General features: G+C 38.9%; 1 protein-coding gene across 24 annotated transcripts in view; it reads left to right on the top strand.

Annotated features, from left to right (window-relative positions):
• Positions 1 to 26,238, top strand: part of rims2a (regulating synaptic membrane exocytosis 2a) — a 145,796-nt gene that overhangs the window by 22,359 nt on the left and 97,199 nt on the right. For 14 of the 24 annotated variants that reach the window (XM_086079536.1, XM_086079528.1, XM_086079539.1 and 11 more), the window contains exons 3-6: positions 211 to 243; positions 954 to 1,046; positions 5,647 to 5,857; positions 21,198 to 21,487. In XM_086079536.1, the coding sequence (XP_085935662.1) occupies positions 211 to 243; positions 954 to 1,046; positions 5,647 to 5,857; positions 21,198 to 21,487 (627 nt within the window). Of the gene's footprint in view, positions 1 to 210; positions 244 to 953; positions 1,047 to 5,646; positions 5,858 to 12,329; positions 12,893 to 21,197; positions 21,488 to 25,321; positions 26,012 to 26,238 lie in introns of those variants that run through there. The other 10 variants (XM_086079542.1, XM_086079553.1, XM_086079535.1 and 7 more) reach the window with 6 other exon arrangements.

Genomic DNA, 26,238 nt, shown 5'->3' on the forward strand with positions numbered 1-26,238 from the left:
ACACTTTTATTGTCATTGCCATTACCATCACCATATTGTCTTCTTTTCATTGCCACCATACAGTATGTATTATTTTGACTCACCATTTATGTCATACACACATTTGACCAGTTTGAGATTTTTACATTTTGTTGCTTGTGTTTTCCTCAAACATTTGTGTTCTTCATGTATTGAGTTGTGCACCTTTTTTAAAATTTATTTATGTTTTAGGATCAAAGAAGGACCAAAGTCTCAGTCAGCTCAGTAAGTAAACCGCATTACCCATAGTGCTTTAGGCTTTGACACTTTCTTCCCGTAATTTCTTGTTTTGTGCTTCATGTGGGTCCGTTCCTTATGTCTTAGTCAAGAGGTGTCACTAAGTTCATGGAATGCTGCTGTAGTAAGAGAACGTCACTTTGTGTGCTAAACACATGACTTCCATGACATTAATGACAATGCCTTTTCCTTTTCAACATTCTTGTTCAAATCCAAGTTGTACAATTTTCCCCGTGTCTCTGGCTGTTTTTCTCTCCTTGTGTGCTGTCTGCACCTGGACTGGCTTGTGTAGTCTTGAATCACTAGTTCTTCCCTGATGCTGCTTTTCTATACTGTGGATTTCCTTTAACCACATGTACCGTATTTGTTGGATGAACTTGAACCCTGTAGTGTCCTATAGTGTCTCCTTTCCTCAGCTAAGCATTTGAGGCTGCTCTCATTTCTACTGGCTGTTGTGCTTTCTTGCTTCAGCTTTCCCTCTGTTTCTAGATTTCTATTCAACTCTTGCTGGTTTCAGGACACTAGTTGCTTCTCTACCGGTGCCTTGGTCTCCTCTCTTTCTGCTCTGGTTGTAGTGAATGCCCCCACTTCCTGGAAATCACACCCCTGCTTCTTAAAATACCTCACAGGATGGATTGTTTTCTCAAGTGATGACTAGCTGCGCTGTACCTGTCACGCTTATTTGCTTATTTGAACAGGTGGTTTCCCTTTAGTGGTATCACTGAGCTGGTAAATAATGTTCTTCAGCCACAGCAAAAGTCCCAAAATGACAAGGAGCCCGAGCCAGACGCGTAAGTAATAGATCAGACACAGTTTGATCTTCTTCCCAGCAGGCACAACCATACAACCCCACACAGCACAGTTGGAATATTTTAAACACATTGGATTTATTAATGAAACATACAGAAATCTGTCATTATGTATTAAAAACACACAGGGTTTCTAAATTGCATTACATAACACTCGTTCTTAATTGTTTTATATACACTTGACTGGCAAATATACAGGAACGTAAAGTTTATTGTCCTGTTAAATTTTAAGGTTGAGTTTCGAATGGATGGAAACTTTACATGTAATTTAAATAGAGAACTCTTAAAGTCAACCCAACCTCTGTATTTCTAGTTCTAGGTCTTTGTACTTGCTTTTCTTTTCCATTTCTTTCAGTGTGATGTTTCTATCTGATAGGACGGTCACAAATTATTATTATTATTATTTTTTTTTTAATTTTAATTTTAATTTTAATTTTAAATTTTAATTTTAATTTTAATTTTAATGTTAATGTTAATGTTAATGTTAATGTTAATGTTAATGTTAATGTTAATTTTAATTTTAATTTTAATTTTAATTTTATAGATCTGGCCAATGAAATTCAATTTAGCTTTCCAAAAAACAATAACAATAAAAAAACCCTCATTATTATTTACCAAGTGGGGGCTTTAAATTTTTCACATAGGTCAGATAGGTTTGAACCTGCACTTTGTATTTACTTTGGTTGTCTTTGTCAGCCAATATTAACATTGGCTTGATGATCCGAAATCTTAAAAGCAGTGAATATGCAGGGAAAAAACAAATCAGGAATTGGTCATCTGCCCCAAACTGGATGTCTGCCGTGGTACAAAGATTTACCTTTGAGAGGCAGTATGGTTTTATTGCATCAATGACATTCAAATACTATAAAAATGCCCTCTACTACATTATATGCATCTACTTATTGCTCATGATTACTATAAATGTACAATAGTTTGGTTTAGCTCACTTACATGTTCTGAGTGCAAACATGATAGTTTCATATATTTACTTTAAATATTATGTTACAAATAGTACTAATTCCACAAAGTACCCCAATAGAGCAGCATTAGCTTTATGGCAGTGTGTATCGTGTATTCCACCCTGGCCTCAGACATATTGTGCCATAAGTACAAACGAGAGATTCATGTTACTGCGGGTCCCTGCTGGGGCACAGCCCAGAGGTAAGAGAGCTCAGCTAATGATGCTAGCATGGGACGGTACAATGAGCAGCATATGATCACTGATAGGCGGTCTCACCTACATTTGACCGTGTTTGACTGAATAAGTAAACCTTCAAAATTGGGCACAGTGGCCTGTTGCCACTTCTGCTTCTTTTCTTCTTTTTTTTTATGTTGGGCATTTTCTAGGAAATGCACTCATCAGCTACACCAATCTAATGATAAAAAAAAAGGTATTTACTAATAATATAGTACTGTCAGAGCTATTCATTTACGGTAATGTTTATTGTCGTGGCTATTTTATGCGGTGCAGTGGTGTAGAACCGTAATGCATTATAATGAGAAGTGTGTGTAATACAGTATTTTAGTTCACTCATGTAGCTAAATAAGGTATGCATGATATTAGAAACATAGCTATCCTCCCATTTTCTATACCAATTGTTCTGATCAGGATGGCAGGGAGCTAGAGCCTATCCCTGCTGACTTGAGGCAAAAGGCAGCATAATAGTAATTATACACTCTCAAATGTTCGCCAGTCAATCACAGATAGGTTGACCATATTTTCATTTCCACAATCGGCCCGACCTCAAAATGGTGGTTTACCAGTCGCAGTAACTCGGTGCACTCCACCTCGAATTAGTCGCGCAATGAAAAACGGACATTTTCATTAATTTATTTATAAAAACGCTCGGTCAGGGTGTCTGAAAAATATCTGGCAAGTTAGGTAAAATTTCAATGGTGATAAGATGGGGAATTTTTAAATTACTCCAAATTTTAATTATTGTAACTAATGCAAATTGTTGGTAATTTACTGGGAAGGTATCATATTCAAACATTAATATGAACATATTGCAAGCGGTTCAGATAATGAATGGATGGACATCATAAGCAGACATATGCACAAAACAGAGATCTCTCCCTACTTCACTTGCTCCATTTTTTTTAATGCCCCTTGAGTGGCGGCGTATGTGAAGCTTGCTTGTCGCTCAAATTTCGACCTGCAACACAAATAAAAAAAAAGGCAATTCGTAACTCAAAATACTTCTCTATAAGTCATTTGCCATTCCTTCCCAAGGTTTCTTATTTTTCTCCTGATGGTTTTTTGAGTTTTTCCTTGTCATTTCCTTTGTCATTATGATCAGAGAATGTCATTAATATTTGTGGGTGTGTGAAGCCCTTTGAGACCCTTTTGTAATTAAGGGCTATATCTATAAATACATTTGACTTGACGATTTTCTAAAATATAATTTGGCCAATGACACTAGATATATGTTCCCTGCAACCTTCAATTTAGTAGATTCCCATTTTATTCCCCTAAATTCTTGTTAATTCCCATGGCAAATTTCCTACTTGAACATTTCTCACAGACGACCATTCATACACACAATTACGTCGCTGAGTGGGGAACTGAACCCACACTACCGTCACCTTAACCAGGCAAGTAAACCTGCATTGCAGCTCTGCATCCACAATAATCTTGGGAATGCTGGAAGAACATTCGATGGTTCGATACCAACTGACTATCATATCAGGAAATGGATTATAAAATAAATACGCCATTAGCCATGAGATTTAACAAGTCCAGTTAGCTCAATGCTTAGAGCAGTTGCCTCCCACCACTGAGAACCTGGGTTCGGTGGTTCGAAACCAACTGACTATTATGTCAGTAAATGGTTTATAATTTCTCTTTAGACAGTTTACAGTTCAAGTTTTCTTTTTATTAATTTGTCAGTTAACTAAAATTTAAAATGTGTAATTTTCACATCATTTATCTTTCAATTTCCTTCATAAGCATTCATCTTAGCATTCAGCTATTAGCATTCAGCTATTAGCATTCAGCTATTAGCATTCAGCTATTAGCATTCAGCTATTAGCATTCAGCTATTAGCATTCAGCTTCCAGCATTCCCGCGCAATTTCTGCAGAAATTGCACTTAGTCTAGTAATAAATTAATACCTCTTGGACAATTACTATCTCTAGGACTGAGCACGATATTTCTACTCGAGCGTATGATCATCTTCCAATTTCTAGGTGAAGAGCCTGGTGTGGGCGTTGAGTCATATAGTTATAAGCGTTTGAATGAAATAGCAGCTCAAGTTAAATATAAATAAAAAAAACAAGGTTGTTTGTAGCCTCTGATCCTCTTTGACAGTGGCCATTTAACTTGCATAACAGTTTTTGTCGCCCGCGTTATCAGACCTTCTGTCAACAAATGAGATTTAGTGAGATCTGTTGAACAAGGCGACACACTAATCTCGGCTTGTTTATCACACAAAGGCTGTGACACTTCTAATCCCGCAGTGCAACGCGGGGCACGCTGCTGGCAAACCCTCCTGTTTTGATGCCACATGCACACAAACAAAAGCGTGCACGCACGTGCGCACAAGTTACTCATCAGGTAGTGTGGATGGTCGCTATACTTAGGCTCCAAAGCACTTGCTGAGGGTAAAGGAAGCACGTTTCACTCAAACACAGACCTGTATGTGGTAAAAGGATAGCGCTACTCAATAATTCACCAGCTCTAATGAATGTTGCAGGGGATATGTGGGGCGAAACCAATTCTAATCGCCATATTATGAAGTCAGCCCAGTGTTTAGTTTCTAAGGAGACGCTCAATTGACATGTGTCATACAAAATGCATGTGAAGAGCCCATGTGTTTTCAGCAGCCTCTCAGGACGTGTCAAGAGTTCACATCTTCTGCAAAAGATCATGTGTTGTGTATCAGTAGGGAGGCCTTCTAAAGGCAAGGCAAGTTTGTTTGTATAGCACATTTCATACACAAGGAAACTCAATGTGCTTTACACAAGGAAAGACAACACCGATAAGTATCAACAAACACAGCAGTTAACAACATTCAGAAGCAAAAAAAGAGAAAACAAAAGTAGGTTCCAAAATGTATTTTAAAATGTTTAAAATACCGTAATCAAAGGTATAGGGGAAAAAAGCAAAGTTTTAACCTGGATTTAAAAGCATTTATACTCGCTGCTGACTTCCCTTCTGTTGGCAGCTTATTACATTTGTGTGCAGCATAACAGCTAAATGCAGCTCCACCATGTTTACTTGGAACTCTGGGTTCCACAAGTTGGCCCAAGTCTGTAGATCTCAGAGCCCTGCTGGGTTTGTATTCAATCAGCATTTCAATACCAAAAACATTCAGTGATTTATTGGACTGTAGCAGAATTTTGAAATCCATTCTACAGGGTAAAGCCTTAAGGACTGGAGTGGCAACGCAATAGGCAGACGTGATCATCAAATGCATTTCTGTTCTCTATGACACAAACTGGAGCGTTACTGTCATTCTTGTTTTATGTTAAGGCTCTTGGATATTCTGAAAACTCCACCCCAACACTGTCATCGTTCATAAACTCTCTTGTCTAAAATCATCATTAGACCTGTTTAACGTGTCCTCCTTTTTGCCCACAGGAAGTTGCACCAGCAGTTTGAGTCCTACAAGGACCAGGTCAAGAAGATGGGGGATGAGACAAAGCAGGTTCAGGAACAGAAGAGCGAAGCCCCAACTTGCGGGATATGCCACAAAACCAAGTTTGCTGACGGCTGTGGCCACCTCTGTTCATATTGCCAAACGAAATTCTGTGCTCGGTGCGGAGGACGAGTGTCTCTGCGGTCAAATAAGGTAACGCTGCTTTGCATGCGTGGAACTATCCATTTATAAGGACACACATACAGATGTCCTGCTCTCAGGCAAATTTCTCCCTGTGCTACACAGTGAAATCGTAATCTGGGAATTGAGCCAGTAGTGTCTCTCACAGTAACGCATGTTTTTCAGTAGTTTGCCTTCGACAAGAGAGTGCAACGTTTCTGTTATGATCACTGTTAACCCAATGGGCTCTATTTTTGTGCCAAGTGCAAGTCTGGTGTGAAGTGCGGTGTTTATCTGTGCGGGGGCGAGTTAGACCAAGTTTAGGTATTTTCGCAGAGCATTTTGCGTCGTTATGGGCGTGGACACAACTGACTCGTCTCACCGCCAATTGAAGTAGCTCCTTTTATTCCCGTTCAATGCTGTGAGCGAGAGGCACACTGACATAGCAGAATAAGGCACTGATACGAGAAAATACATTTATAAATCTCACAAAAGTCAGTACACCCCTCACATTTCTGCAGATAGTTAGATTAATCATATCCTTCACGGGACAACACTGAAGAAATTACACTTAGACACAATGAAAAATCAAATCAATAATAGAGTTCTTTGACATGAGGTGCCATGTTAAACTTGAGAGTTTATGAGTTGTAGTACTGAATTTAACACATCTGCTCCCTATTCACACTTGTGACATTGTAACGGTAACGAGACATGACACTGGGGAGGGAAAAGGACTGGATTTGGACATTTTCACTTAGGGGTGTATTCACTTTTGTTGCCTGGGTTTTAGCTATCAATGGCTGTATTTTGAGTAATTTTGTGGAGCTGTAAGTTTACACTGTTATGTAAGATGTACACTGACTAGTTTTCAGCATGTCAAAGTGTCATTTCTTCAGTGCTGTCCCATGAAAAGATATACTATAATGAAATATCTGCAGAAATGTGATGAGTGTACTCACTTTTGTGATATACTGTATAATGAAGAAGTTAATAATAATACGTTCAATGAATTCATTTATGCAATGATTCAAAGGATTTGATGGACACCAATGATATATTTATGAATGAAATACAATGACATCACCCACAAATGTCCGCAGAGCTCAGAATCTGTCTTCTTTCACCTCGAGCGAAATAGCGTTACACCCCCTGTGCCACAATTTAGACCTGCTCCATGCTAGTCTAAAGTCTAGCCTGTTTTCAGTCACTTAATTGTCAGGCGTGCCGGGCCAGGTGCGTGTCAAAGAAACTCTGTAGGCCGGAACGCTCAGCATGGCGCATAGAAATGAAACAAATTCCCCCAAAAAGCGCTGAGGTTTGCATTGGCAAGAAAATCAGGATTTGTCAGAGCCCATTGTGTTAATTTTCAGTTTTTATTTTTTCAGTGTTCATGCTGACTTTAACTACAGTTGTTCTACTGTATTTCACCACTGGAGGGAACTATTCCTCCTTTCTTTCCCCTACCAGGGAACTACATCAGTGGTTGGTAGAGCAAACATATAATACTAAGACCAAGATTTTAGTTTTTCATGGTTTAGATTTTGCTCATGATCTTAAATGTTTCTATGCAAAACCATCCAATCAATCTAATTGCTGTATGTGACAGCACTGCCAGGACCTGTTATAAGTACTCACAATCTTTTCTTTTTTTTTACTCTCCACTCTTTTCCCCTCTTTCTTCCTCCCTTTTATTTTCTTCTTTTCTATCTTTCTGCTGCATTCCTGCGTTCATGGAATTGCAACAGGAGGACAAAGTGGTTAGCAGCATCCTTTTCTGCATTTGCTAGGAGTGTGTCTGAAGCATTGTTGTTACTGTTGATGTACACATGCACATACAGCAGCCCAAAACAATCTAAAAAACAACAACAATAATACTGAACAGCAGTCTCTGTGAGCGTGTCACCTAATGCTGGAATTAATCAGAATAATCAATAGTGCTATTATGGAGAAATACTGCTAGGGTTGGAATCAAAATGAAATCCGATGAAGCTCATGTGATTATGAAGTTAAACCATAGATGTGTGTATTGAGACAATAGATTGTAATGGTTTTGTGGTTATGTATGGAGGAACTGGTGTTGAATGAGCTGAGAAACACGGATTTTAATAATGGCTGTCGTTCTAACCTGATTCTGGTTGTATTTGCCTTTAGCCTGTGAAGAATACCTAAACAGTTTTGTCCTTCGAGATAAAAAAAATTAATCGTCAGCAGCATTAGTAAGCTCATTTTAGGAAGTCGTTGGGGTACTCACTTGGTGGATAACAGTTCAAAAACTCCGGATAATACATCTTGTACCGCTCCTGCTGATCCGTTTGCAGCCAACCTTTTATAGGTCGGACCAATCAGGCGCCGATAATCAAACAAACCTAGCAGACAAATGGACGCTGCAATTAATTCTGTTCTCGCAGAATTACTCATCATTTCCTTTGTGCATTTTTATCTGGTAAAGATGTTCGTGCCCCCCGCCACCCCTTCCCTAAGACGAGACGGAAGACGACATTTTCATCCGTTGCTTTTATTGGTCAAAACAAACGAGTGAATCACAATTATCAATCTGGCTTGCGAGGCGAAATGTACGAAAATTTCGATTTTGAGATTTCTCCACAAATAGCCTCCTTGAGGTCTCTCGTTTCATTTCCCAGAAGCACAAATGTCAAAAATGGAATAGAAGTGTATGAAAATAAGCAATTATTAGACAGTATGCATCAAAACCAAGGAGTATTTTTACCCTAGCTGCTAGCTAGCACCGCGCCGGGCAACTGTTTATTTAAACTCAACGCGGATTTCCTGCTTCAAACATCATTCACAAATGATTTATACAAATGTTGTGAGGATAAGCGCTTCTGATAATGGATGGATGGACATAGCAACCCAAAACAAAGTCAAAGTCCACCATAATGAATGTATGAATGAATGACGCGCACCTCATAACACGCCATCATACCTCCAAAGATAATTCCGGGATCTCTTTCTAAATGAATCGATTTCTATATTTAATCAAAATGACTACATTCACACTAAGGCATGTCCGCTGACAGGTGCAAGCGAGTGCAATACTTATTTTTCTTTATCTGACCAAAAGCATTTATTTTTTTAAAGAGCTCAGTATTGTTCATTCGGTAATGTCATCATCATTGCTCTCTCTTTTTTTTTTAAATTATTATTATTTTTTTATTATTTTGTATGTGGGTGAGTATGTGTATGTGCGTGCGTGCGTGCATGTGATTGTGTGTGTATTCGTTAGTTCACCAAAAACCTATTAAAAAAATCCCATACCGTTCACCTAAACCGAACACCGCCGTCAGGAGACCCGAGGAAGGACCAATGAAAATAATTGATGTTATCAATAAATTTACTTGTCACAGGCCACACCAAATTGCGAATAATCTTTTAATTCACACAGAATTATTAATTCAAATTTCCCACTACAGTGTTATGATCTCATTTAAACAAGGACATGCAACAATAAAATAACCAAACTTTGGCTGATGCCTCAGAAGCTGAATTGTAAGCTGAATGTGATCTTCAAAGTTGAGGCTGATTTAATCTCTTGAGAGGTCAAACTTCCAAAACTTTTAAAGGGTTCAAATCTCGGACGATGGCCTTACCTGCAATTAGAATTGACTTCCCACTGATATTTTAATAGTTCATGAAAATTTCAGGTTCAAATCTTTTTCCTAAGGTACTGGTTGCGATGGACATTTGAAAGCTGCAAGTCCCAAAGCTTTAAACCCCTTTTTCTCAAAACTAGGGATTTCAACCTTCCAACATTAAAACTGCTGTAACTTTGCCAATTTATTTAGGTACATCCATGTATTATATATCGTTTTAAAGGGAATTAAGTGCAGAATTTGAATATATCAATATCTCAATTTAGATTTTTTTGGCACATGAGGACCCTTTTTCCAATACAAAATGTCTTGTATTTAATATGATACGTTTGACTTTATAGGGTTAAATATGAATGTGGTGCACAAAATAGAATCTCATGAATGGGTTGATGTGGACAAAAATAAGTTACAGCTCCTGGGAAACGCATAAATAGTACAAGACTTAACATTTTTCCGTCATTCAAGCACATTTGTGTGTGCACGCAAATGCACACGCACACACATGCACACCATATGTCCCGCCATATTTTGGGCCAGCCATTTAACTTGTATTGTGTGTCAGTGAAGGCGGGAGCAGTGGTGAAATCTGTTCATTCTGTCTACGCTTTCTCTCGCTCACATGATGGTGACAACCGTGGTGAGAGAGATCTTGTTCTGTGGAAAAGCATAGAATATTTACTAGTCTTAAGTCTACGTCTGGAGTCAGCAGCGAGCAGAGCGATTGCACTCTGGATTTGATTTTGTCTTTTTTTTTTAACACTCACCAATTGTTACTTAACTTACAATTTTATTATCAAACTAAAAACATAGGTGAATCAAGCTTTAGTTTATTTATTTATGTATTTATTTTTGAGAAAGCAGCGACATTTGATTGTAAAAACCTTTGCCATCGTGTGACGACGTGCCAATGTTCTGAAGTCCTCAGAATGCCTGCTTATCCTGGTGGAGTTCACCACCAGTCCTCTCATGCTTCCTCTAATGTGGCTTCAAAAGAGCCTGAGGAACCAACAGTCTCCAGGGAGGAAGTCATTTGTGATTAAAGCAACTCTTGAAATCACTACATGTGCTTCTTGCCCTCTTTTTTTTTCTTCCTCTCATTGTAGGATTATTGTGGAATTTTAGATATTTTAATTTAAATGTTATATATTCATATTTGAGAAATGTCTAGTTTTTTTTAGGAACATACAGTAATCAGTATAGCACGGTAGAAGATCAATAATATACCAATTCTAGGCTCAAATTGTAGTTTATTCGCCAGAGTGTAGCTAGCTGGTGTGGCATAAGTAGCCCCAAGTTACTCGAGCCTTGAACCCCACTGGTGCTTGTCTCCACTTCAACTTGTGTCCAGCCAGCCCAGCGAAGCTTTTTGGGACCGTGTGGGCGGTTGATTCTCAGTTTTGCAATTCATTGTGTTTTGATGTGGCACAAAATGCAGATGTTGTTATTTTGCCTCACAAGCTGCGATGCAAAACCTTTGAGCCTTGTAATTGCTGGCATGAGCTATGTTGTCCCTGTCATGGTAACCAGAGCCTCGTTTACAGTAGTGGTCTCGAGGTTTGGATGGACCAGGCAGTCATGTTTTGTTATCACTGGCAGTGATGCAACATTTCTGTTCTGAGTTGTGTACCGTACTTGCAAAAAAAAATAAAAATTAAGCCGCACGTGATTTACAGTGAGACAATATTTCAGTATTTAATTTCAAGACAAAATGCTGTTAAGTGTTACATTCGCTGGCATCTTTAGATTCTGAAAGAAAGAAACCTACAGTATAGTGCTGTCACTTTTCAATATTTTTAGAATCGATTAATCTATCGATTATTCAATCGATTAATCAACTAATTGGATTCATTTTAATTTTGCATTAAAGTGTATTACAAAAGCATTTTCTCCCTGATTACTGTTTATTAACCAGTGATTGATGTTTATTTTGTAGTAGGGATTGACCGATTATCGTCTTTAAAATTTTAAACAAAGTTGTCTATTCCTTATATGTTTAAAATAAAATAAAAACTCCAAAGTGTTGAACATTTGAAAAGTTGTTTTAACAAACATGTTTAATGGCATTTCAGCAATATATATATATAAATATATATAAATATATATATATATATATAATTTTATTTTGACATAAAAAATTACTGGATTTTACTTAAATGAATATCGGCTTGAAATATCGGTTATCGGCTTCATTGACTACTAATAATTGCTATCGGTATCAGCCCTGAAAAAAACATATCAGTCTATCACCTCGTATTTGTAGTGATTTTTTTTTATACAGTCGAAAAGCAAACAAAAAAAAGGCGAGGAGGGGGGGGGGGGGATGGTGGTCACGTGAATGATGTTTTACTATGTTACCGGTTCGGTCTCTGTTTTCCAAAGTAAAAATAGATGTTTGCAAACAACTTATTTTTATTAAACACAGAAGATAATCGGTCTTCTTTCATGAAGGATTACAGAAACCAGTGAACAATTACTGTTGATATGCTGAAATCAGATGATTTGGACAATTTTTAATTAAAAAAAATGCTCCAAATGATTACTCAATTATTAAAATAGTTGTTGATTAATTTGTTAACCGATTACTTTTTTAATTTTGACAGCCCTACTGCAGTATGTCTTACCATTATCATATCTAACAATTGCCACCTTCATGACAATGACTTTGTTTTATGGGGATCATTGGAGCAAATGAACCGTTTTGTAAAAAGCATAGAAATACAGTATATGTGGGGAAGTGCCCTGATTTCACTGCTTTATGTGGTTTCATTCTGCTGATGAAATGGAATTGAACATGATTATTCTTACTGTCCGTGAACGCAGCATCATTCCTATAACTTCACGTCATATTTTTGTCCCTGTGACTTCATCCTCTTGCAGTTATTTGAGGACAAAATGCACTGTGATGGCGGTGCCAAGAAGAGCGGTCACAGCACACAGCGAATGACAAAGTGTGCTTAACGGGAACAAAAATATTTTTCTGTCAGCATTCAGCGCTTACTGCTGGATGGAGGGGGTTGCCGCATATAAATGAAGCTCGCTGATGTAAACGGCAGGCTGACCGTGTCATGGACGAACTAATGCAGCGGTGGTGGGATGCATAACCTCATTTGGCGGGTTGTTGCTTGATCCGCATGCTTCTCTCCCAGAGTGGTCCTGACAGTCCCGTTGGATCAACCGGAATTGGATATCTGTTTGTTTTCCCCCCTCCGCCGAGTCAAGCACCTTCAGTATTTGGATTGTGACATTGCACCGGCGATAGAAACTAGGGCAGCGAGCGACTGTGTTGCTGTTGGTTTGATCGGCGTGCATGACGAGTCTCCGGCGTAACCTTCACGTTGCTCCCAGCAGCTGGTGTCTGGACTTGGAGCTGTCCGCGGTTCTGAAGGTCGGAGTAGCGGGTTTGTCGGAGGGATTGAATTGAACACTCCCGTGCTTTTTCTCAGCAGCACAATGGGTAAGCTGGCGAATGTGGCGAATTGAATATTTGATGCTCTGAATTCTGTTTACTGCATGCATGTATAGTTCGTGTGGTATTGTTTTATTACATTTGAAACGTGTAAACCTGTGCAAAAAAACAAAACAAAAAACACGGATGGTGTGTGTGTGGGGAGGTAAACCACATATTCACATGTACAATAATGTTGTAAATGTATTTCCACCTCATTCCCGTGTCTCTGAGCTTCAAACAAGGGCCATAAATATTCATGAAGTCTATTATTATTGCTGGCGCACACTAAAATTAGAAGCTCATTAAAATGTAATTCACCACGTGCAGCCACTGTTGGAGCATGTGAATGTAGCAGCTTGCCTTGTTTTCATCATCTGCACATGCAGTGCATCACACTCAAGAGTCATGCTGACGCTTTGCTCTTGAAAATGCCCCCAAAGGCCTCATTTTACTGTCAGAGAAACACAAACAATAGGATTAAAAGAGTGCAGTATGTATATTTAGATAGGTATGCCCTGTAACAAAAACGCCCGGGGAGTTTGTGTACACTTTAAATTCATTATTCATTGGCTGAACAAGCACCATAAAGTGACTGCAGTTCCCCCCAGCTGTGGCAATAATTTTCTCTGGAGTGTATTAGCTCCTATCCTTATTGATGATTGCGGCTCAATCTGGGCGCGGTCCAGCCCGGGATGTTCTGAGAAGGGCTCCACTCCCTGAACAATGAGTCTTTTAATGAGTAGTACGGCTCACCTCGGTGCAGGTGAAGGAGAGATACTGCGAGGCAATATGATACCTATGACAGCTCATTTAATGGCCCATCAATATTGCAGCATATGCCGTCTCCACTCTTTGCCTCACTTCTTTGCTCCGTCATTATTTTTGGACTTCTTACAAAGATGTCTCTCATCAAATTTGGCACTACAGTATGTGATACCGACACCGTACTAGAATGCTAGCTCGTCCTCACTTTTTAATTAGATGATGATAATGACTACATTGGCCTTTTAAGGAAATGTTACAAGATAGGTATAACTAAATAAATGTAAAAAATGACTTTCATGCCATTGGCACACTCCTTGATTACAATATACAATAAGTGTGTCTAAAAAATGAAATGTAATTTTTATAAAACCATATTTCCCATATTGTTATGATTGAGCAGAAAAAAATATTCAGCATTGATAAAGTCTTGCCATAAGAAAACAAATAATAAAAAAGGCAATTTAAGCACCCTTATGGAGATAAATGAATGTTATTGATTTGATTTGCCACTGAAACTGGCTCTCAATGTGAGATACTGCTGATTCACTCTCAGCTCATGTGAAGTAAGGTTGTAATGCAGCTTATTGGCCACTAGGAGCTGCTCACTGCTCTTCACTGCTTCTGGTGCTGAAAATGTGTTCATCTCCACATGAGAAATGTAAATAATAAAGACAGCACAAGAAGGAGCTTTGCTACAGGCTGCAAATTATATATGTTTTTATGTGACTGTTTTTATTATTATTATTTTTAAATATGTCATTCAGAACAACATTGGCTATTTTTGCAGTTGTTACTAACAGCCTGAACAACGGTGTAGAATGTGCAAGTAATATTTTGGCACAGGAAGTGTGTTGTTGTTGTTGTGTGTCTCAGTAAATCTTATATGGCTCATTTGTAGGCCATAAGGACTATATTGCCGTGGTTGTTATACATAGTAGTGCAAGGGTTTTTAGCTTTCTATTTTTAGCTGCAGGTTCAATGACTATGAAATGTGCAAACACAAGGAGAAATGGCTCTGCCTGAGGGCTGCAGCCCCCAACCCCCTTCCTGCATTCAGCCATGAAGAGTTGATATGAAGCGGAGTTTGTGTGTGTGTGTGTGTGTGTGTGTGTGTGTGTGTGTGTGTGTGTGTGTGTGTGTGTGTGTGTGCGTGTGTGTGTGTGTGTGTGTGTGTGTGTGTGTGTGTGTGTGTGTGTGTGTGAGTAGGCGCCCATATGTGTCTATATACAGCCAGGTCCATTAGTATCGGGGCAGTGATGCCATTACCATATGTTTGCTTTCGTGCGCCACCACAATGGATATGAACAAAATGTGTAAACGTGTAGTAATTCAATGTGTATGCCCCCAAAAATATAGAATAAACAATACAGGAACTAGGCAGCAATTTATATACACAGGTGAACAAACTTGTTGGTAACTTTCTGTTCATGAAAAGCGCACACAGTGTTAAGTCAAGTGACAAATATTCATAAATTAAACAAAATAATAATGAAAACTAACCAATAGTTTTGAATCTCATGAAACGGGCCTGGACAAAAATGGGCCCCCAAATTTTTGGGGCAAACCGCCCCAGTTGTTTCAATTTTGAATGGTGCTTTCTCCAGACTGCTTGTTTCGTCTACTTGCTCCAGAGATGTACAATAGGATTTAGATCAGGGCTCATTGAAGGCCACTTCAGAATAGTCCAAAACTTTAATCTGGTTACTGGTCTGGAAATTGTAACAGGACAGATTGCTCGTTACCCCCCCCCCCCCCCCCCCCCCAAAGTGGTCATTTTAGAGTAACACGTTACTAAGTAACCGACATCACTGCATGATTGTGCCTAAAGGTGCATTATGCTGTTTAGAAAGGTAATGTTAAAACTTTTTCTACATCATGCATGCTACACCAATGCCCAGATGAGTACGAAGAGCCATGACTGTTTTACTCTGACTGCATCTATCAGCGTACCCTGCACACGCCACAGTTTTTTGGGGGAGGGGCGGAGTTTTTCTTACCTCATTTGAAGTCATGTCTTCCTTTGGTAACTCATTCACTGCCATTGACGACTATAGATGTCAAAAATTCATTTGAACTATTTCTATTAGTTTCACCTTTTTTCCACTGTTGTTAACAAGAGTATGAAAACCTAGAAACAAATGTATTGTACATTTAGAACAGGTATAACATTTTTGATTATCTAGTGAAGTAATGTGATGAATTACAATTAACAATTTTAATCGCCTGATGCCCCTAATTTAAAAAAAAGAAAATATTTTAAAAATTAGGGGTGTCAGACGATTATTTAATTTTAATTTTAATTAATTGCATGACTTCAATAGTTAACTCCCGATTAATCACAAATTTTATATCTGTTCTAAATGTAAAATAATAAATGTTCCCTAGGTTTTCATACTCTTATTAACAAAAGTAGAAAAAAATGTGAAACTAATAGAAATTGTTTAAATGAATTTTTGACGTCTGTAGTCGTCAATGGCAGTGAATGAGTTAACTGTGGCTGTCGCTTTAAGATCGTGCACGTACTCACGCGCACCATGAACGAGCCTGACACAGATGCTACAGTTACACTTTGGACCAGAGGTGGCAGTCGGGAGAAAAAAAAGCGACAAACTGCACAAAGATCCTTTAACCCTATAAAGCCTGAACCATGAAATGTGAGCGAAAAGTCTGAATATTTGTAAATAGACTGTTTATTGGTCCTTTTGAACAACCCCCCCCCCCATTTTTTTTTTTAAATCAACTTCCACATATGACTTTTGATTTGTGTCATATTTGATACATCCGGTCACAATGCTTTAAATTCGTACAGTTATAACTGTGAAAAATATAATAATAAACAGGCATATCAAACATTTCAGTATTTCCAAAAATCTGAAATTTCCCACTATTAATAAGCATAGGTGTCTCTCCTTTCTCAATTGGGGCGATCTTGCAAGGTCGTTGGAAAAGCCATCAGCTGGGTGATACTGCCCTTTAATGGATTATCAGTGCAATGCATGTGTCAGATCATATACATCAGAGTTTTAATGGCAGAAAAAATGTACTCGTGAATTTGAGATGTATTTTTTTCTGTCCTATGTGATTGGTACATTCATTGATTTCTTCTAAATGCAAGTGATAATGAAATTGCTGAACCACAATTTTAGCTCTTCAATCACTGCGGCGCAACAGATTAAAACAATTTTTTTAAGACACCCTGCCTCGTGAGTTAATGTTCTCACTTGTAACTCTTCAGTTTCTACATGCTTTGCAAAAATTAGAACGTGGTTCATCAGCGAGGACAACTGGCCTCAGTGGCTGGTGGTGGGTGTTAGTCGATGACAAATGTTTGACTGAAGGGCTCTCACCATGACCTCGGTTAAAGACACAGTCATGGCTTCACTGACTCCACTGGGACGCATAAAGCACAATTTGTAGCCTCTCAGCTTCCATTGTGTGTCAGTATTGTTACAACCAATCTGTAACATTGATAGCAAGTCATAAGTGCCTCATGTGTCAATATCACATAAGCTGGTACATGATGCCTTCAAGTGCACAAGTGTCTGAATTGAAAGTATAGCTGTTATAGTTTATCATAGCTGCATTAAACAAGTAGCCGCAACCATATAGTTTGTCTCCGTTTGAGGTCAGGCTGCTGTACTCTTCCTTATCTGCACATTTTTGTCAGTTACCATAGCTTTTGTTTGTTTAATGTGCGTAACTAGTCCACGATTTGTTCTAAAGTTCAAGAGATTTCAGCACAAGTTTTAAAGATGCATGGGATGACATCACTCATTGTACATCCATATGGACAAAAGCGGTAATGTTATGCCTGAAGGAAGACCACATTTCCCAATTAAGACAAGCGCATTGCGTCGTTTTTGCGTTCACACCAGCGAGCGTTGGCATTCAAATTGACTTCTGTTTTTGTAACAAATGGGGAAAGGGGGAAGTGACGTATGCCATAAAGTAGTCAGCACATTTGTATTTTTTTGTGTGGCACGCAGTGTTCGTACCATCCTCCTCAAAGTAGCTTAGTGCCAGTAAAAATGATACAGACCTCCTTAGCCCATGGCTAAGGTACCATTCAACTAGTTTTAAGTCAATGTTTTATCAGAAGAGTTATGAAAATATTTGATTACGGTTGAAAAGTTCCTTAGCGCCTCTTTAATGTTACGTTATAAACAACCACCACCAAAAATGTGGTTAACTTGAATGTTTTGTAGTCAACTGCAGCGTGTCTCTTTAGGTTTGTTGTGTTTTTTCCAGCTACCTTGTGCTCGGTTTTTGTTTATTAATGAGGCTTTTAATCCCGCCTAGACTAATTTTCTTCAGGTTGATGAAAATACATTTAGTTTTCATTGACTAAACTAACAATACAGTATTTTCAAACAATCAGAAATCGTAGTGCACTGTACTGTACCAATGCTTTGGAAATTACAGGAAATGACATACAGACGCCATCTGCATCACTGATGCAAAGTCAGCTTTAAAACATGGACAGCTCTGATAGCAGGAGAGGCAGCGTTCAAGTCCTGCTAGCGCTAATAACAGTAATGCACTGACTCAGCACCGAGACTTTTAAGACGGGCGGTTTGGGTGCCAGTGTGTGTGTGTGCGTGTGTGGGTGAGGGATGGAGTTATAGCTGTTGGTTAGTTCACTGGCCGCATCATTTTTCTTTCTCCTCAACTTTACAGACACACTTCAAAGTAAGTTACTATGGGCTAGATATGGTCACCTGTACTGGATTTGGTGACATTACACAGCACCTCTGGTACTAGGTCTTGTGTGCGTGTGTGTATTTGTGTGCATGTGGTTTTGTGAGGCTAATGTGGTGAACTGGCTGCTGCAACTGCAAAGTAGAGCAGATAAAGGCACGGCATTACAGAGCAGTAAAATCCTCAATTGCTAGTCTTTAGAGCGCTTAACAAAAGGAACATGTTTCTATTGTTTTCCATTTATAGTAAAGAACATTAACTGCAATTGCATTACGTGCCACCCCAAAATACTTTGCCTTCATTAGGTAATCTCTGCAGTCAGTGTTGATGCGGGCACTTTTGCTGATGCAGTATGTCAATTGGAAAACCGGAAAATCGGAATCGGAAAAAAATAGGGGGGGGGGGATAATAATGCCTGGCCAACCAAAGTCACATGAAGATCAAGTTTGAGCTATGCTTAAAAATGTACAAAAGACTCACAGACTCAAAATGTAAAAACAGTAAGAAAATGAAATGTTTAAATTATGTTGAAGGCTGCTGCATGTGTGCAATAAACCATCTTTCCGCTCATTAGCACCAATTGTCAAATCTTGAATGTTGTTTCTGTGGGGCGAAAACCTTGTGTTTCAATTTCAAAATTGCTGTGACTCAGTCCCTATTTTGGATTTGAACAGATTTTCACCCATCAACAGTGGTATGCCTTTGTTTTGTGAAGAATTTACATCGCATATGTTCACAGATCATGCCATTACAGCACATCATAGACAGTATAAAATACAGTGGATATAGAAAGTCCACACACCCTTGTCGAAATGCCTCGTTTTTGTCATACAAAAAAATGAGAACAAGTTAAATAATTTCAACTTTTGCCATTATTAATTAATACAGCTAGGTTGAAAAAAAATTTCATGGCAAGTATAATAATAAATAGCTGAGAGTGATGTGGTTGCACAAGTGTGCACACCCTATTTTTAACTGGACATGTGCCTGTGTCCAAATTAACCAATAACATTCAGTCATATTAAATGGGGGTCAGCACACACATTACCATGTTTAAATTCCTCTGATTAACTCCAAATAAAATTTAGGTGTTCAAGTAGCCTTTTCCCGACATTTAAAGTGCTGTTTTTAACCTATAAGGTTTAAAATGGTTTAGCAGCAGCATACTTAAATGCAGACATCAATGTTCCCACATGATCTCTGCGCTCAGAAGGGAGCAGCCAGCTAAATGCTCCTCGAGCTAGGAAAGTGTTTGAGGATCGAGCAACGCTGTTGAATGTTCCCCCGCTTGACATCAGTCATGTCTGGTTAGTTGAGATTTTTAAAGCTTAAGACTTACTGTTGTTACATTTATCTCATAATTGGTGTGCTGTTTTAATTTTGTGTTATTTTAATTGTGTCTTGTTTCTATGTTTTTATTTACTTACTTTACTTTATTGTTTTATTTGTTTCTATTTTTTAAATGTATTTTTTACTTTTTTGGGGTGATCTGTACAGCACTTGCTCTATAAATGATTTAAAAATATATATTATTACTATATTAATTTTGTACTCACATCATACAGCACAAACCATGGTCCGCAGAGTGCTTCCACAGCATCAGAAATATCTCATTGTTCAAAGGTATCAGTCAGGAGAAGAATACAAAATAATTTCCAAGGCATTAGATAACCCATGGAATACAATGATGTCATCAAGTGAGAGAAAATATGGAAAAACTGAAATAACTAAGAAAGAGGCGAGAACATAACTGATCTGCCAAGAATCTGACAGCAACATTGAAAGAGCTGCAGGAATTTGTGGCACATACAGGCTGTTTACTACATACAGTAATCTCCCATTTTCTTCATATGCCTGGTCCATGGGTTAGGTTGGCAAGAAAGAAGCCTTATTATTACAAAGACATTTTACAAAAATGTACGTAATTTTTTTTTTATGGTTTAATGAAAGATTTAACTTTTTGAGCACAATTTCAAAAGGTATGTTTTTTTTCTCTCGCAAACAGCACTGCTCACCATCAAAAGAACACCCTAAATACCGTGCAAGATGGTGGCAGCAGAATCATATTTTGAGGCTATTCTTCAGCTGCAACTAGTGCATTAGTCAAAATGGACGAAACACCAACAAGTCAATGTTAGCACAAAACCTTCAGGTTTCTGCTAGAAAGGCAAAAATGTCAGGAAAGGCCTACTAAAACATCTGAACTTCATTTAGGATTAATCAGAAGCACTTAAAATGGTGGCAGGTGTGTGCTGACTCACATTTGACATGAATTTGAATGTTATTGCGTATCACACACACAACCACATCCCCTGTTATGAGAGGGTGTGCAACTTGTGCGACCACATTATCCCACTTTTTTTTATTTTTACTTCCGTAAACAAAAAAACTAAACATTTCTATAGAGTTGTACAGGACACGTTTTGAAATTATTTATACTCTATTGATAGTATTTTTACTTGGAATGGGCAAATACTGGTACGGGGAGGCCGATACCAATATCGGCCACCCTCTGGTGGCCATTTTACAAACATCAACTAGAAATTAGAAGAATACAAAATTGCCATTGAGTTCATGCAATTTAAGGAAGAATACTATATTGGAATATATCGGTCTTTCTTAAAAAGGATCTGTAATTGTTTTTTGTTTTTTTATGTATCGATACCGATGACTACTCAGGAGTTGAGTACTCGTCCTGGCATTGGTCTGAAAAACAAAAAAATGATATTAAACATCCCTAGTTTTTACATGACAAAAACCTGGCATTTGAACATGGATGCGTTGAGTTTTTATAACTTCTGTCCATTACTTCCCACACCGTTAACGTTTATCCTCTACCTCCCTTTAGGTGATGTGGGTATGCAACTTGTGCCGAAAACAACAAGAAATCCTCACCAAATCGGGGGCATGGTTTTATGGCTCGCTGCCTGGTCAGGTGCGGGCTGTCTTTGAAGGCGGGCCGCAGGGGAAGAAGGCCAAACTGCAGGACCCGTCACTTTACCCTTACCACGGCGCCTCAGGGGACTTGACACCAACGTCAGACACAAGCAGACGTCACGGCGGGCTCCTGCCCAGACAGGCGTCCCTCGACAACGGCTCGCTGAGGTACTCTGGACATGGCGATGCACCCATAGACAGGTTAGTTTCACAATGCTATGAGGAGTGCATACGAAATGTGTGTGGGATCATATCCTTTCCGATTGGTTGAAGGATCAGAAGACTTTTAATATTAGCGCTAATGTGTGTGGCTGTTGTATAGGTTGGCGCAGAGCAGTGTGTCTCTTTGCAAGCCAGTCAAGATGCCACATATAAAACAGCTTGTACATGGAGCCCATGAGGCCTATCAAGGAGACAGACAGATACTGTATCTCTCAGCAATTCTTCGACAGCCATCCGCCCAACCCACTCGCACATAGCAGGAAAAAAATAGGTAGGAAAGCAGCTATGATGAACTGCTGGGATATGGAGGGTTAATGTTTTCACCGTATTTTTTTTCTTCCAGAAAGCTTGCTTAGCATTAGAATATAGCTAAGTTTCATCAATATTCACATTCCTGTTGAAAACACGGTCAAAAAGAGCTTGTTGCAACATGGCTCTTATACTCTGCTGCCGCCTGCTGGCTGTTTTTTTTGTAAAAACTACCATTGCTTTAAGCCACCTCTTCATGTCAGAAGCTGCATCAACGCCACCCCTTAAAAACGTATATATGCGTTTTTTGGGAGTGACAGACAAAGTATTAAAAATCTTATTTACACGTATTTGGGTTTGAATTAGTTAATTTAGTTTAAATTTTAATTGGTACCATATAAGGCAGTTCTTCCACATGGAGGCTCCTTCTTCTTTCGTCTCCCAAACTAGTTATTATCATTCTAGACACTTCTTCACAAATTGTTCCCCTCACTTGCTCATCATTCATGTTTCTGTTTCTCAGACACTGAGAGAGTAAATATCTCCAGATTTTATTTGTTGTATTGTCTTGTATTTATGAACTCAATGCTTTGTGCTTCCATAATTATGTGAACACTGAGGCTTTCACACATGGTATTCTACACGACAACTAAAACTACATTCGCTGGCGTCGGGACGAAACACAATTTGGCAAATTTAACATTTTTTCAAACATCTATACTTTTGGTGTGTTCACTCAAATTAGTGACCATTCCGACTTCATCATATTTGAAATTTTCCCACCTTCCAGGGTAGTATTTTTCTTTCATTTCACTTTCGTTCCAAAATGTCACTGTTTTTCCAAAGCAATTTCACACCAAAAACGCTCTTTCATTCTAAATTAGACATTCAACAAATTTTGTTCCAACTCAAAATCCAAAATATTCAGCTTATTCAATTCACCTTTTCAACATTTCTCAACATTTCACATGTACCAAAAATAATACAAAAATCACGATAATATTCCCATTTTTTTTTAAATACACAAATTCACAAAATCCAACATATCAATATTTTACATTTCTCACCAGTGAAATTTCCCCCACTCATTCCCATTGACACATTCAATAAAGCAGATTGACATCTTTTTCATTTGAAATTCAAAGCATTCAGATCATGCATTTGATCTTGGATTCACATTTTCAACATAATAGAAATTCCCATTCACCAAATATCCAAACATTTAAGTAATACCCCCCCCCCCCACACACACACACAATAGAAACCCCATAATCATTCTCAGTGACACATTCAACATAAAAGATTTACATCATTCTCATTTGAAATTCAAAACGTTCCGCTCATTCAATTCACCTTGAAAACTATTCCCATAAATTTCCATGCACCACAAAAAAAAAATCCCCTTTCATCCCTTCCACACATTTAACAAAGCATGTATTCACATATTTCCCATTTGCAATTAAAAACTTTCAGCTCATTTAGTTCATTTTAGGAACAATTTTCAACCTGCCAAAAATTCAACAATTTCATCATTAAAATTCCCACAAAAAGTTCTCTATTCATTTTCAGTCAAAATAAAAGCAAACAAATTAATCATTTTCGTCTTATCACCAATTATTTTTACATTTTCTACATACTGAGTCAAACCACTCAAACTTTATACTGAATATAAAGTTGTTTTTTTTAAATATAATTTCTACATTTTTGACCTAATTAAATTGTTGTGACTTTAAACTGTTCAGCTTATCTCTTGCACAATTTGTAAATACAATTTGAAAATAAAATACAAAAATAAAGATTTTGTTTTTTTTACTCCGGTTTCTCTCTCTCTCTCTCTCTCTCTCTCTCTCTCTCTCTCTCTCTCTCTCTCTCTCTCTCTCTCTCTCTCTCTCTCTCTCTCTCTCTTTATTTTTTTATTTTATTTTTACCAATTCGGACAGTTTCAGCTCTGAATTGTTCAACTTGTCCCTTATTCAAAATGTATACATATTTACCTCACAATTCCATATATATTCACCGATTCAGACCATTCCAAGTTCAACATGTTCAGCTCATTCCTGGTCTTTATATGTTATTCCATATCATTCGGCTTCATTCCAAATCATTCCATCTTTTTTTTTCATTCAGCCTTCACATACAAATTCTTCAGAAATTGCATTACAGTTATGAAAGCTTCGGTACAAATGTACCTTTATTGTCTTCAAGTTAGCGTCAGTCTGCTAAGAAGTGCACCAGAAGTGGTGTGAATAGGTTTCAAAAGAAGAGTACTAACAGGAAGTACAGTATAGTCTTTCTGGCCTGTTTTCAAAATTTGATGAATGTATGGTGTGTTGGACTACAACTGGTTAACGTGATTCATCCTTTCATGCAATGGATGTCTGGAGACTTGTATAGCTATCAGTTAGGCCGTTTCTGTTCTCATTATGCTGCAAGTAATTTGTTATGGTTACAGGGTTTTGGAAATTGTTGTGATAGCGATGATTACGGCATAATTAAATAGAACATTCTAGTCCCGCTGCAGACTAATTGTAAAAATACCAACTAGTTGTTGGAGAGATGCTAGTCTGCTTCCTGGCCCCAGATATTTTTGTGTTCCCCTTTCACCCTGACATTGCTTCTTGTCTGCATGCCTGCAGTTGTAGGATTTTGGTTCTATTTTTGTGGTCTGCAATACAACATATATATAATATATATACAGCAGAGTGTAAACTGAATTTCCCCTTGACGGATTGTAATCAGTATAATACTTTTATATAAAGTAAAAACTGGAGCTCAACATAGAAATATTTATTTAGGCAGATGCGGATTCCGTTATTTGGTAAAAAAAAAAGTTCAGATCATAAGAAATAGTTAATGAGTATAAATAACTCGATTTACAAGCGATACAAGCCAGCCACAGATTTGCAGCTGCTCGAGTAAAGTGAAAAAAGGAGACTACCAGTCAGCAATGCACGCTCAGCCGTTTATTGAATGGTACAAAGAGTCAAACACACAAATGTAAAATGAGAACACTCCTGAGCAGATTCAGGAGGCCGAGACTTGGACTAACCCGACATAGTTCACTAGGCCAGGCCTCCGGGCGTATAGGCATAGCTGAGACTACCAACTCTGCTCAACTTTATTTAGAGCAACAACAACTGCAGCTGTTATAAAGTGTTGTACATAAGATCGAACATAGAACATAGACCAAGTAACATTCTGTTTTATACAATACAGTATATATTATTAAAAACACCTAAATGAATTGGTCGTTTTGAGGGGCTAAAACGGATGAATGCATTTCCAGTTCATTTCAGAAAGAAAGGAATACGAATTTGATAAGCTGTCTTAATAGCTTGAAAGGTGAATGAGACGATGTGACGGTTGATTAATAACGCTTTAAAGTCGATGGGTCGGCGTCCCTCATCCCCAGAGCCCCCTACACGCCCCCCACCCACTGCGTATCGTGAACACACAAACTCCCACTTGAGAGGCGTTGCTGTAAGGACGCCACTGCATTGTAATGACGAGCTGACGGTGTGACCCCAGACGCGGAAAACCCCCTGACGACAGCCTCGCCTCTGGGATGTTTTGCGATGTGTTTGCTGCTGTGCGCCTCTGCCAGCGCGCTCGGGATGAGCGATATGACAAAGAGTGGGTTGCGTCCCAGTGCAGCAGCGTGCGTGTGCGCGTGTGCTAGCGAGACGGCGTTCTTCGACAAAAATATGAGTTGGATGTGAGGCGGCTGCTGCGCGGTCGGGGGGAGATGCAGTGTAGGATGTTTCCCCACCTCCACCTTCTTGCGGGCGGCCACTCGCCCACCGCAGCCCCGCCGCGCGAGGACGTTCGTGTCACGACCAGGAGAAGAAACGACGCCTTTCGGGTACCTGCAACGCGCTCTTACTGCAAGTCCGAAGAATTATGACCGAAGGATCCCACCCGGAATGCGGCTCACCTAAGGACACGTTTGTCGAGGAGCTGCTGGGGAAATATGGAACTTGATCGGCGTCGTCGCGTTTAATGCGCCTGGGGAGATATACCAATCAACGGAGAATGTGTGACGGAGGCTTTGGGATGTATTGTGGATGAAAGAAAAAACTGCAAAGAGGAGAGCTGCTGTCGAACACAAAAGAAAGAAAGCAGGAGGGCGAAAATGCAGTTTGAGACATTGCGTCAGTTCTGTAGCTCGGTTCTATCCCATTTCAATGGGGCATTCTCGGCGCCTCAGAACATCTTGCAGACGGAGCTGTTGGAGCAGGCGCTAAGCAACATAGGGTGAGTGCTTCCTTCGAGAAGACGTGGCCCTAATTTATGAGGAAGGGCTTCCCCGTTACGGTGTCAACCCTGTATTGGTGGTGGGAGGATTGTTGCGTTTATTGATTAGCAGCCATGCCCGCGTAGTATAGCAGCCGCCGGCAGAGAAGTGAGCTTGCTGCTGCTACTTGCTGCTGCTGCATCTTTCCTGCCAGCCGTGCTCCTCTGGTGCGCTATACTTATGGGCG

This window comes from Leptonotus elevatus, chromosome 6 (assembly GCF_054856555.1).
Source record: "Leptonotus elevatus isolate MCC_2025b chromosome 6, RoL_Lele_1.0, whole genome shotgun sequence".
NCBI lineage: Eukaryota > Metazoa > Chordata > Actinopteri > Syngnathiformes > Syngnathidae > Leptonotus > Leptonotus elevatus.